The sequence below is a fragment of the Chanodichthys erythropterus genome, chromosome 16 (genome assembly GCF_024489055.1).
Source record: "Chanodichthys erythropterus isolate Z2021 chromosome 16, ASM2448905v1, whole genome shotgun sequence".
In the NCBI taxonomy this organism is placed as follows: Eukaryota; Metazoa; Chordata; class Actinopteri; order Cypriniformes; family Xenocyprididae; genus Chanodichthys; species Chanodichthys erythropterus.
In genome coordinates, this window is record NC_090236.1 from 6236226 (window position 1) to 6250387 (window position 14162).

The 14162-nt window shown below is 35.7% G+C and overlaps 1 protein-coding gene across 2 annotated transcripts; it reads left to right on the plus strand.

The window, feature by feature from the left end:
• The first annotated feature begins 7722 nt into the window (after positions 1-7722).
• LOC137003483 (histone H1-like) lies at positions 7723-13047 on the plus strand. 2 transcript variants are annotated; one of them, XM_067363658.1, is made up of 6 exons: positions 7764-7899; positions 8062-8290; positions 8512-8757; positions 8854-8910; positions 9615-9722; positions 12321-13047. In XM_067363658.1, the coding sequence occupies exons 3-6, from the start codon at positions 8568-8570 to the stop codon at positions 12752-12754; spliced, it is 789 nt and encodes a 262-aa protein (XP_067219759.1). In that variant the 5' UTR covers positions 7764-7899; positions 8062-8290; positions 8512-8567; the 3' UTR covers positions 12755-13047. The 2 variants fall into 2 exon arrangements, with proteins under 2 accessions (XP_067219758.1, XP_067219759.1); XM_067363657.1 differs by lacking the exon at positions 8062-8290 and having other exon boundaries at positions 7723-7899.
• The last annotated feature ends 1115 nt before the right edge of the window (positions 13048-14162 follow it).

Below are 14162 nucleotides of genomic sequence, written 5' to 3' on the forward strand. Positions count from 1 at the left end.
GATGCTCAACAGACAGTAAATGCAAGACTCTGGTGCAAAAATTTACAATAATATATTGTTCAGTCAAGTTTATTTTTGATATGATAGTGTACAGGAAGAAGACCCCTGCAACCAAGAAACAGACATGACCTGGAAAAAAGAAAGAGAAGATGCAGTCACCTGAACATAAAACAATGTTCCAAATGCAGAGGAAAATTTTACCTCAAACTCACTCTCATGCCAATGAAAAGGAGAAATTTATCAGATAGACTTTGTTCTACACATTTGTATAAAAGTGACCTTTTTTACTTTTGTGATCCATGGAAGAAAACATCCTACAGGTTTTAATTTTTAGGTGAACATTTTTAAGCCATACACATTTTATGCTGTTTTAATGCCAAAAGTCCAACATTTTATACATTGAGAAAAAACTGTGTAGGAATAACTTTTACTCAAAAATTGCTAAACTTCACTAATAAAGAAATGAAAAGAAACACATTGAATTGATATGGAATTGAGAAGCAGAAAGACTGTAAGGTGTTACAGTATGTAATCATCCATTTATTTGTGTTCCATATTTTTATCTTTTTATTATTATAAATGTATTTATATTAACAAACAGAAGATGAACAATACACTTGCAAATGATTTCTTACAGTGCTTGCAAAGTAGCACTTTTTTACATTTTGCTAATACAAATTAACATCTGTTTTTGCATTTCACTGTGAAGGGTTCCTTTCACATTAATAACTGATACTTTGTGAATTGGTAGTGTTTAATTTTTTGCTTTTTCCTATTTAAATTGTGCAAATTTCTAGCACAGACATGATGAAGACGGTTAGTGCTGAAATACTTGTGATGTACCTTGGTATCTAAATATATCTGTTAAAGAATATAGCACAAGCACACTTTTCAATCAAAACATTTCACAAAATTATGTTTAAAGGTGCCCTCGAATGAAAAATTGAATTTATCTTGGCATAGTTAAATAACAAGAGTTCAGTACATGGAAATGACATACAGTGAGTCTCAAACTCCATTGTTTCTTCCTTCTTTTATAAATCTCATTTGTTTAAAAGACCTCCGAAGAACAGGCGAATCTCAACATAACACCGACTGTTACGTAACAGTCGGGGTGTACGCCCCCAATATTTGCATATGCCAGCCCATGTTCCCAACATTATGAAAGGCATTAGACAAGGGCAGCCAGTATAAACATCTGGATGTGCACAGGTGAATCATCAGACTAGGTAAGCAAGCAAGAACAATAGCGAAAAATGGCAGATGGAGCAATAATAACTGACATGATTCATGATATCATGATATTTTTAGTGATATTTGTAAATTGTCTTTTTAGCATGTTGCTAATGTACTGTTAAATGTGGTTAAAGTTACCATCATTTATTACTGTATTCACGGAGACAAGAGCCGTCGCTATTTTCATTATTAAACATTTGCAGTCTGTATAATGCATAAACACAACTTCATTCTTTATAAATCTCTCCAACAGTGTAGCATTAGCCGTTAGCCACGGAGCACAGCCTCAAACTCATTCAGAATCAAACATAAACAATATAACAGTATACAATACTCACTTAATCCGACGCATGCATGACGAACACTTTGTAAAGATCCATTTGAGGGTTATATTAGCTGTGTAAACTTTGTCTATGCACTGTTCAAGGCAAGCGGGAGCTCCGTGGGCGTGGAGCAGGAGAATTAAAGGGCCAGTAGCCCTGAATCGGCTCATTTATAATGATGCCCCAAAATAGGCAGTTTAAAAAAATGAGTTAAGAAAAATCTATGGGGTATTTGGAGCTGAAACTTCACAGACACATTCAGGGGACACCTTAGACTTATTACATCTTTTTAAAAAAAAAGTTCTAGGGCACCTTTAAGTTTTAAAATATGAAAAAATAGATACACTTTTAAAAATGATAAAATGTCTTAAACACTTTCTGGTTGTCAAAGTTTGTGAAACATGCTAATGTGTTTATGATGAACTATGTGAATACACTGTGAAGATCCTCAGTGTTGAAGATTATGGATTAACCTTTGAATCAGTGGAGTTGACTCATTTTCTTGCCAAAATACTCAGTACCTATGAAACTACAGGGACACCAGTGGAAGTGCACTGTGATCTACTGGTCTTTATGACAAAAAACAAAAAACTTCATTCTCCATGTGTATTTTCCATCAGATTCACTTTTTAAAGAAAAAATTAGGATGAATATGAATAATTATAGGCCTAAAACATTATTATATTATTATTTCATTGTAATAATTGTTCTATATCACAACTTAAAAGATGATACAGACTAAAAAGAACTAAACCCTCTTTCATGTCGAGGTACAATGCTGTTTCTTTGGTCAATTTGTACACTGTACATGGGTTGAAGCTCTTAATTTTGAGCTTCCAAAGTGCCCCAGATTGATGCATTTAACATTAAAATGTACTAAATTTTCTCCCCCCTAGGGTAGGTATGCCTAACAAACTTTTACAAATTAAAGTGCCAAATCATGTACATTTTATGAACTTTACTCAAGAATACTATAAAAAACATTCTTTCACGTCAGTAAAGCTGTTAACAGAAAATTAAAATGTCACTGGAAAAAAATAGATTTGAATGTCTTGCTCCGCCCCTGCTAATACGTACAAATAGCGTGATGCTGTAGGCTATAGGGGTGATGGTCTTATGGTATATAGAGCTACGCCCAGCCTATAAATTATTTAGGTTGGAAAGTACTTTCGTTTTTCACGTCAGGGCAGTGGTGTAGTCTACGTGATACGCAGGATACTCCGTATACACACTAGGAATGTTCAAGGATTTCCGTATACCCACTTAAAAATCGAGAGGATACGTAACCATCCAATCACAATACGAATTGTGGTTTGTTGTTTTTGACATGAAACAAAGTTTCATATTTCAAATTCTGCCCATTTTACACTGAAAAAAACAACAACAACAAAAAAAAAACAAATACCGCTTTGGCGCTCTTTGATGTGTCATGACCGCTGTATCGCCTCATCAGTTCAAGAGAAGCGGCAGCATGAAGCGCACATTAACTGATTCTCTCCTCCGTTTTCATACTAGTTACAGCGCGAAATAAACATGAACGAACTTCTAAAAGGTATGTTAAAAGATACAGAACAACTTAATAAAATCCATATCATGTCTTGTGTATTAGCGTAATCAGGTGAAAACTGCGGAAAGACGCTTGTAAACAATGTCACGTAACGTCAGATTTAGGCTAATGTTACCTCAGAAGAGATTTCAATATTCAGTGAATAAACTCGTGACCAAAAAGTTAACTCTAGAGAGGAGCATTTAGCTAAATATATGCCCCATATTACTTATTAATTATATTTTTTAATGTCCTTTATTGATGTCCTATATAATGAATGTTTGAATAAATCCGTCAAGTTGACAGCCACCATTTAAATGTTTATATTTCAAAAAATAAATTTCAAAAAAATAATTTTAAAGTTAGTAGGCCTATTATAACTTTAATATTACAAAAATGTCCTTGTGTAGTTTAAGTTTGTATACAAATCAGTTAATTTTACCTTCAATATGAATGTAGTACCAACTATATATTTTACAGCATTAGTTGAGAGATTTTTTTTTTTTTTTCTTGTGAAAATTTGCCATGAACTGTACCTGATATACAGTATATCCAAAATAACTGACACTAAATCGGCTGGAATATGGCTGGATTAAAATGAACCCAAAATATGTAACCCAGAATTTTGTAAAAATAGTTGCAACTTGAACTCTTAATTGTGCATTGAAACTTGCAGCTGATAATGCTCCAGGGACCATATTCATAACATCTAAGGCTATCTTAACTGGCTGAGTTAGATGGTGATTGACATTAAACAGTAGAAAATCAGTCCAACGAAGCTTGGGCACACCAGATAACACGTCAGCAGCGTCACTGAGTTGTGAACGCGGATTGACAACAGACCCGGAAGAGAAGACAATGCTAAATAAAGTCGTAGTTTTTGTTATTTTTGGACCAAAATGTATTTTCGATGCTTCAAGAAATTCTAACTAATCCACTGATGTCACATGGACTACTTTGATGATGTTTTTATTACCTTTCTGGACATGGACAGTATATCGTACGAGCAATGGGAATTTCACAGTATACTCACTACAAAAAAGACTACACCACTGCGTCAGGGACTCCTGCACCTCTTTTGTTTTAACGTGAAACTAGTTCAGTTGAAATAGAATTTTGCGAACGCGTGTTCGATACAGCAGTTTTAAAAAGTAGCCTAAAAAAAATCCAAAAGTTATAGCCTAAGAAGGGAGGCTGATCGACATATTTTAATTCGCGGATCAAGGTCTGTTGTTCAACAAGATGAGCAGCTTTGGTAAGTGAAAGACACGGCGCGATCGGATACTTAGCCTACCAAACTCAAATAGTTTTAAACAAATCTAAATCCATATTTTGTACAATTAAACAATTAACCTGTTTATTTTTTTTATAATAATGAGTTACGAAAACTTTGAAATAGGCAATTGGGTTGTTTTCTCTGTATTGGCTTGGCTACAAAATAACCGTTAGTCTAAGCCTCAAATTGCCATATAGGTTAATTCTTATTTTATGTCCAGAAGCTAAGTTTGTGGATAGGAACCGGGCAGCGCTTATTCAAAAGGTTCCTTCAGTAATGCCATTAGCAGATGAGCTCAAAAATAAGGGCATGATACATGATGAAAAATATGCGGAGATCAGAGCAGAAGTAATCAACCAGGGCAAAATGAGAAAGCTGTTTGAAGCTCTGCATTCTGGAGGAGACAGAGTGAAAAATGACTTTTATTATGCGCTGAAACATCATGAACCATTCCTCTTCAAAGACCTGGGTAAGAGAATCTACAGTGGGTTTTAATGTGAGATTAAGGTAGTCTAATATGACCTGTCCTGTGGTTGATGGTAACAGGTGGTGTGACAGCTGAAAAAACATTTGAGGTGGACAGCTGTGAGCAGAACCTGCAGGAGAAAATGGAGCTATTGTGATCTGAACAGTGAGTGTCAATTACATGTTGTATTAATATAGGCCTATATGTCAAACACTTATGCTCTGAAATCAAACAATAAAAACCTTTGTTAGGAATATTTTTGCTGCAATTTCTTTTTTTTTAATTATTATTATTTTACAGATTGCTGATATTCTGTCCTTGATGCTCATTAAACACTGTGCAAGACTTTACAGACCTAACATGGAAAAAGAGAGAAGATGCAGCCATAGGAACATGAAAAAATGTTAAAATGCAGTTAAAGGAACAGTTCACCCAAACAAAAATTCAAATTCTCATCTACTGTCCACATTGTCAATGAAAATTGACTCTTTTTCTTTCATGAAACACAAAAGTTTATCATATATGTTTAATTTACCAGAATTTGTAGGCTGTGATTTATACATTTGAAATGTGTAAACTTTGACTTTTTTTTACATGGAAGAAAGTGGCATTCAAGCTTTAATTTTTTAGGTATATATAAATTAAAGTCTTTATATTAATAAAAATGATTTAAAAAAAAAAAAAAGAAATAAGGAATGATTTTACAAAGTGCTTGCAAAGTAAATACATTTGAGATTAAACTTTGAAAATCATCCATTAATATACGTCAGTGATGATGTCACAATTTACTCACCTTTGTGTAATTTAGAGCTGCCTTTATACTGTTCATTTCTTTTCACAACACATGAAATAATTATTGTGCATCTGTTTTTACATTCCGGTTAAGGATTCTGTTCTCCTCGATAAATTGATTGTGAATTGGTTTAAACTGTTCTTTTTATTTCTTAATTGACATGAAACATTCTTACCTGACAAATAAATTTGATTATTCTGGACTCTGATTTTATCTCTAGAAAGTTACTACAAGGTGTCTGATATTACAGCAGATCGATGCCCAAGCTAAGAACATAAGGATTTGAATGAAACAGACTCTTCATCTGGTACCTTTCCATTTCTCCATGTCTTTCTCCTCATTTGCGTGACTGTGCACAGTTTTGCTTATGAGCAAGGTTAACCTCAAGCTATGTCTGTGAATGGTTATAAATTATAATCATTAGCAGGAGTGAACAAAATATAAAATACAGATGGCCTTATGGCATCCCGGAGAAATGGGCACCGCGATACGAACGCAAAGGGCACTTTCTGGATCAAAGGGGCAGGGGCTCAACCACCATTTCTACATTCAATATTATTTGTTCTTCAGATATTTCTCTTTAAAAAAAAAAAAAAAAAACTATCAACTGTATGCAAAGTGACCCACATTTGGGTTTTGGCCACTTAAAATGTATAGCCTACAATCAGAGGTGGGAGTATCCAAAAACTGTACTCAAGTAAAAGTACAAGTACTTATAGAAATATTTACTCAAAGTAAAAGTGAAAGTACAAGTACTTATAGAAATATTTACTCAAAGTAAAAGTGAAAGTAATAATCCTAATAGTTACTTGAGTAAGAGTAAAAAAGTATCCAATGAAAATCTACTCAAGTAACTCGTTACTATATATATATACCAATACAATATCATGTTATTATTTAGATAGATATTTCAATTTTTATCATAATTAGATAACTTTGCAACAAACACAGAAGAGACAAGCATTATTTCTGGCATCTGTAGCCCAAATATCACTGCATGTCTTTTGCTTTGTATAATAATAATGTAAGCTACATTTGAAAGAAGAAAGAAACTTCGAGCTCGCGCTCATAACCTCTGAACATCTGAACACAAACAATGATCAAATGTACATTGACGGATCTTCTTCTGCCTGTTCTCCGAAATGTAATAAAATGTATATTTCTGCAGGCGCATGTAAACTGCTTAACTGTCAAAGCAAGAACTTAATTTTGCACTGCGCAACCGCGCCGCGGGTTTCCATTTCTCTGAACAATGGTATCTTATTTGATGTATAAATTAAGATATATGTCCATAAAAACGGTAAAAAAAAAAAAAAAAAATGCTACATACTGTTATCGTGGCGTAAAAATCTGCTTGGTTGTAAAATGTCGGCTATTGGCTGTATTAATTGAAATCAAATGAAATCGATACCTGTGTGGAATTGTTCACAGACAGCATACGCAGTTCAACTAATAAAAATCTTCATCCCTGGCAAACAATTGGATGTATTTGCAGATTTGCTTTTAATTGACTGGAGGTCCACTGCCACTTAATCCAACACTCCGAGTGAGAAACCGCTACAGACGATTGAGCGTTTGCAGGAACTGAACAAATCATTCAAACTGATTCGCGAACCAATTTAGTCAGTTTTGCCAACTTGTTTGATCAAGTCTTTGAACAGAATCGTCTCAAAAGAGTGATTCATTTGTGAATGGGGCATCGTTCATGAAAGAAGAAACAGCGCGCTTGGAATAAACTACGCATATTCTTAATATGTACAGTATTGAATTAAAATAAAGTAGCGAAGTAAAAGTACAGATTTTTCATTAGAAATGTACTCAAGTTTGTGAGCAAGAGTATTGATTGGAGCTGTTTACAACGGGTAAGTCAGCCAGCAAATTCACACAAATTAAATGTTAAACAACTGATAGTTTACAACAATCTGCTTCATATGCAGGCGATCTCTGTGTTTTCCTGTGAAACTACCTCTCGCCCCAAAATTGGGAAACGCCTTTTTTTGGGAAACGCCCGCAGTGACCTCAATCTCCGCAGATCGCCTGGACCAATCATATTGTATTTTACCTTAAAACACTTTCGTTTTAGTCGATTAAAATCCACTTCCTATTCGTGAAACGAAACTTTTCAACGGTAGCCTATCGTCAGGTTTTCAAATTTAAACACTTCAATAGCCTAGATTATCATCTGAGTTCGTGTTTTTGGGGTTATCCACAAAATGAGTGAGAACAACCTTGAAGGAGAGCAGCGGGAGCGATGCAAAGGTAGCTCTATTGAGATAAACTAAATTTGTATGCAAATTAATGTTTTTTTTTTTTGTTTTGTTTTTTAAGAAATTTGACAACAAAAATATAGGCTAATGAAAGTGCTTGACAATAATGCTTCAGACTGCTGAAGAAAACAATTTTGGTATTTTTCATTGATAGAGGGAAGAAAATTTGGAGACATCAACATGGCTGATAGAAACCAGTCTCAGATGCTGCATGTTCTTCCAATATAGGCTTCCAGAACAATTATGTGTCACTAAACACGGGCTATTTCACTCAGTTTTGTGGCTCCGAACTGTTTGGCTTGTTTGAGAAGAGGACTGTTTGCAAAAGAGTATTTTCATAAAAGAGATTTAAATAGAAGAGCCTGTGTGTGCGAAGATGTCCTGTATGTCCTTGGTATTTTTGTGATTTTATAGGTTATCCATTGTATGTTTGGAATTCTATAGGCCTATGTATACGTTAACACATTGTTTTACATTTTATCATTAATTTTAACATTAACTTTTAGTATAATTTTTATTAAACATGTAAAAACAACAACAACAAAGAACTGCATGTTTACATGTCAGCAAAGGTTGTAGTGTAATTTTTTTCATTTGTCACCAGAGGCCAAGTTTGTGGAAGATAAAAGAGCAGAGCTTATTCAAAGGGTTACTTCAGTGATGCCAATAGCAGATGAGTTACAAAGTAAGGACATGTTACATGGAGAAAAATATGATGAGATCAGAGCAGAAAAAACTGACCAGGAAAAAATGAGAAAGCTGTTTGAATCATTTAAAGCTGGCAACACGGTCAAAATGGCCTTTTATGAATTGCTGGAAAAGCACGAACTAACCCTCTTCAAAGAACTGGGTAAGAGAACAGTTGTCATTTATGAAAGAGATTCATAAGCTCAATAATTCAGTAAAATGTGTAATCTTTGACCTGTACTGTGGTTCATTTTAACAGGTGGTGTCTGCAGGAAACGCAAGCTTGCTGATCCTGAATCCCCAGTACCATGTAAAAGTGAGTTTACCTTGTTATTGGTAGACATTTTCTTCCTCCTTTTTTATTTGTGAATAACTTATCAATAACTGGCACAGTTTAATTTGTCATTTAAAAACATTTGTTAGCAAATCAGGGAAACATGGTAATATAATTTATTTACATATGATAATGATAATTTGCAATACCATGCTGTACTGATAGTGGGACAAATGTTTATCTGCCACAACTGTGAAAATGATGTAAAAATACTAAGCTAAAGCATATGCATACATTAAAATATTTGAAAGTAATCAGTACAAAATGTGTCTGTAGGCCTAAAATCTTATTTAGCACATTAAAACTGTCCTGGGCTAGTGTTTTAGACAGATAAATGCATCTCATGAAAATAAAAAATCCCATGTTGGATTTATGTAGTACAACAAAAAGCGAAAAAATGGTACATGATATTCCATATAAACATCTGATTATTTTTTTTGTCAGGCTAGAAAGCAAGGCAAACAATTTTAGACTCCATTTATGATTATGTCAAAAGCTTGTGAACAATTTGTTATTCATACTTGACAGTTATCACATTAAACAAGTTCAACAGTATTCATAATTTTGCTCACAATACATTAATATGTGTAACATGAATGCTTTCTTTTATAAACTGTACGTAACAGTATTTTTCATGTGCAAGGATGGCATCATCAAGAACTGTTCATGTGTCTTCTTTGCCACAGGACTTAATACTGGGAGTAATGAACAAGACAACCTTAATTTGAACAATGCTAGTACCTCAGCACAAACACCAGCACCAGCATACACCACTGTGTACAACATAGTTAATGGTAAGTTGGGATTTTGCATTTTCTGCTAATTTATTTTGTTTTAGTCTCGTGTAGCCAGACCATCAGACTGATGGTAGAAGGTCTGGATTCCATGGCAGCTTTCTTGCATGGACCGCCCAAGAGGCCGTCTGACTGACATGTAAAGCAACCATTACAGTTTGTTTTGTTCAGTGTCATGATTAGGGGCATGAAATTTAAAGTTGATGTCCCTACAATAACAAATGGGCATGTAAAACTCTTAGACATTTTAAAGGTCCCGTTTTTCGTGTTTTTTTGAAGCTTTGATTGTGTTTATAGTGTGCAATATAACGTGTGTTTTCATGTCTCGCGTGTAAATAAACACAGTATTTTTCACATAATTTACTTATCTGTATACCGCTGTTTCCACTGTCATAAAAACGGGCTGATGACTTCCTTGTTCTATGAAGTCCCTCCTTCAGAAATACGTAACGAGTTCTGATTGTGCCAGCGGTTCCTGTGTTGTGATTCGACAGCAGCTTAGCGCTCCTTGCCCGGAAAGGTCACGCCTCTTACCATAACGTGGAGATGCACGCGCTCAGTGTTATTGTAAACATGTCTTTAATTTTACCCTATCAATTTGAGCCGGAATCAGACCCGGTGATTGGACTGCGGGATGAAAATAACAGCGTTTCGACGACAAACACACTCTACAAACGCAACTCTTGTGTATTTCCTGTGGGCGGATGTTAGTCAAAAAATGTTTAGTGACGTCATTAAAGAAGGAAGTAGAGGGATGTAGTCCTAACTGGCCGTTCGATGTAGGCGACTTCTGTTAAATAAAATATCTCGCTTGGCATTGAACTTTGAGCTTTACAATTTTACAGATTTTATTTATACTCTAACAACAACATTACACACTAACTAAAGTTTGAAACATGGAATCACGAACGGGACCTTTAAAATGTCTATTCCATGATGTAAAGTTCATGGTACTGACATTTTAAAATATGTCTAAGAGTTTTACATTTGACAAACCAGTGGTTAGTTGTTCATTACCTTGTATAAGTGCACACTCAAGGGCTAAATTCTTCCATGAGGGGGTTTGGTGTCATGGCGGCTTTGTTTCCAGGCGGACCATTAAAGAACGCAACACACACGTCTACCTAAAATCCTGTAGAATTCAACCAACCAGTGAAACTCCTGAGGTGTGCCATATGCACATTTAGCCGATGGTCTGTGGGTCTGAGGCTGAGATTAATTTTGTTTAGTACTATGTCATTCATATGTAATGTTACAACCCTATTTCCAGAAAAGTTGGGACATTTTGTAAAATGCAATAAAATCAAGAATCTGTGATTTGTTAGTTCTATTTAACCTTTATTTAACTGACAAAAGTTCAAAGAAAATATTTTCAATGTTTCACTGACCAACTTAATTGTATTTTGTAAATATAAACAAATTTAGATTTTGATGGCTGCAACACAAAATGAAAAGTTTACCACTGTGTTATATCACCTTGCCTTTTAATTACAATTTTTAATCATTTGGGAACTGAGAATACTAATTTTTGCAGTTTTGAAAGTGGAATTTTTGCCTAATCTCACCTGAACAGTACATGGTCGTTATTGTCTAATTCTCTTTTTCATGACGGGCCATACATTTCAGTAAGAGACAGATCTGCAGCTGCTGGTGGCTAGTCAAGCACATCCATTCTACGGTGTAGAATAGTGTCTTAAAAACCAATGTTGTAGCACATGCAAAATGAGGCCTGGCATTGTCTTGCTTCCCAGGAAAGATGTCATCTTGATGGCAGTATATGTCAGTATCTGTACAATCCCAGTATACATCTCCACCTCAATGGCACCTTCACACATATGCTGTTTGTACTGATGCACCCCCATTGCTTTTTCACCTGTCGCTGATTAAAGTCTGGATGGTCCCTTTCATCTTTGGTACTGAGAACTGTTTTTCTATTTTCTCCAAAAAACAAGCTGAAATGTGGACTTATTTGACCACAGCACACATTCCCACTGTTTTTTTTTTTTTTTTTTTTTGGACCATAAGAGATGAGCTCAGGCCCAGAGAACTTGGCAGCATCTTTGCATTAAATCGATGTATAGCTTCGATGTATAGTTCCTTGCGTGAAGGAAATTCAAATTGCATTGCTTAATGAAGCGACAAACTGTAAGGTAAAGTGTTTTCCAAAGTACTTCTGAGTCCATGCGGCTATATTTAACACAGTAGCATGATGGTTTCTCATGCATTGCCGTCTGAGGGCTTGAAGGTCACACACATTCAACAGAGGTTTCCTGCCTTGCCCTGCACAGAGATTTCTCTTGATTCCCTGAATCAATTCACAATATTATGTATGCTGTATGGTGAACAACCTATAATTTTTACAGTCTTGCACTGAGAAACATAACTTTTGAATTGTTTGACAATCCTCATGAAATTTGGCACAAAGTGGAGAGCCTTGGTGATCTTTGTTACAAAGACTGAGATGCTCCTTTTATACCCTTTTATATATTACAAAATGTCCCAACTTTTCTGGAAATAAGGTTGTACATCATACAGTTGTGATGTAATTTATGTACACAGCTTAAATATCATCGTTGTGCTTTATGTTACTGATCCTAGGAAGTCCACCTGCTTATATCATGGAAAATAACCCTAAGTCCATTGTACCCAAAACTGTGTTGAAGAATTCTCTTGTGGCAAAGAAAGAGAAGAAGCCTCCTGCACCCAAGAAAGAGAAGGCCCCTGCAACCAAGAAAGAGAAGAAGCTTCCTGCACCCAAGAAAGAGAAGAAGGCCCCTGCAACCAAGAAAGAGAAGAAGCTTCCTGCACCCAAGAAAGAGAAGAAGGGCCCTGCAACCAAGAAAGAGAAGAAGGCCCCTGCAACCAAGAAAGAGAAGAAGGCCCCTGCAACCAAGAAAGAGAAGAAGGCCCCTGCACCCAAGAAAGAGAAGAAGCTTCCTGCACCCAAGAAAGAGAAGAAGGGCCCTGCAACCAAGAAAGTGAAAAAGGCCCTTGCACCCAAGAAAGTGAAGAAGCCAGCTGGCCGAAAATGAGGGTATACAAAAATGCAGAGAAAAACGTTTTCTGATTCATTAAAACATTTTACAAAAACTTCAGCATATGTTTTAAAAGCTCAGCTACATAATTACAAATGCAAAGAATTCAATGTTGCTATGCTTGAAATGATCATGCTGATCTTACTGAACTTTAACTTTATTTTTACTGAATGTCTTCTGTCCATGTTACTCAAAGTAAACTTCTTTAAGTTCAAAGTGTGTTTTCAATGTTATACAAGTTTTTGTTGAGTCAGAGTAAGTGACATGGCTGAACAAAGTGAATAAATACAATGCAGAAAGGTCCCTTTATGCACTCCATAGGGAGTGCAGAATTATTAGGCAAGTTGATTTTCTGATCATATTTTTTTTCCAAGCACATTTTGCCAATTCCAATCCACATCAATCTTAATAACTACTATTAATATTGTTTTTAATCATTTATAAGTGATATATAATTGTTCATGAAGGCTGGAAATGAAGAATGCCCTATATTCAGGTGTGCAGAGTTATTAGGCAGGTTTTCTTATACAGATAAAATGAGCCAAAAAAGAGATTTAACTCAGACTGAAAAGTCAAAAATTATTAAATACTCATGAGAAGGACGCAATACTAATGTAATACTAGAAATTGCAAAGTTAAAGCATGACCATTGGACAGTGAAATGCTCATTGGGTCAGCTGGGTCATACAAAAACAGCTGGAGAAGAAAAGACACGTTAACTGCAAAATAATTAAGAATTAAGGTGAAGAATTAAGTGTGAAACCATCAGGAACCCTTTAGTTTCCAGCGCCACCATTTCCCAGTACTGAAACCTACCTGGAGTCTTCAGAAGTGTGAGGTGTCAGGATCTCAGAGACTTAGGTTAGGTGAATCAATACCCAGCTAACACAGTTACGTTGTGACGACGTAACTGGACCGGACCATATTCGTTGTAGCGACGTACCAAATAACGTTCTAGGGACGTAACTTTGTGATTCCCATATTCGTCGTGGCGACGTTATAGTGGTACGTCTCTGTAACGTGAGGAGTACGTCTCAACGACCAAACTGGCACGTTGTAAAAACGTAACCAGATTGTCTCATATTAGTTGCAACGACGTCCCGAATAACGTTCCAGCGACGTAACTTTGTGATTCCCATATTCGTCGTGGCGACGTTATAGCGGTACGTCGCTGGAACGTGACAGGTACGTCTCAACGACCAAACTGGCACGTTGTGAAAACGTAACTGGATCGGCTCATATTAGTTGCAATGACGTCCCGAATAACGTTCCAGCGACGTAAATTTGTGATTCCCATATTCGTCGTGCCGACGTTATAGTGGTACGTTGCTGGAACGTGACAGGTAAGTCCTAAAGACCAAAAAACCACCTCGACCTTTATCTTAAAATCTGCTTCTCACCTTTA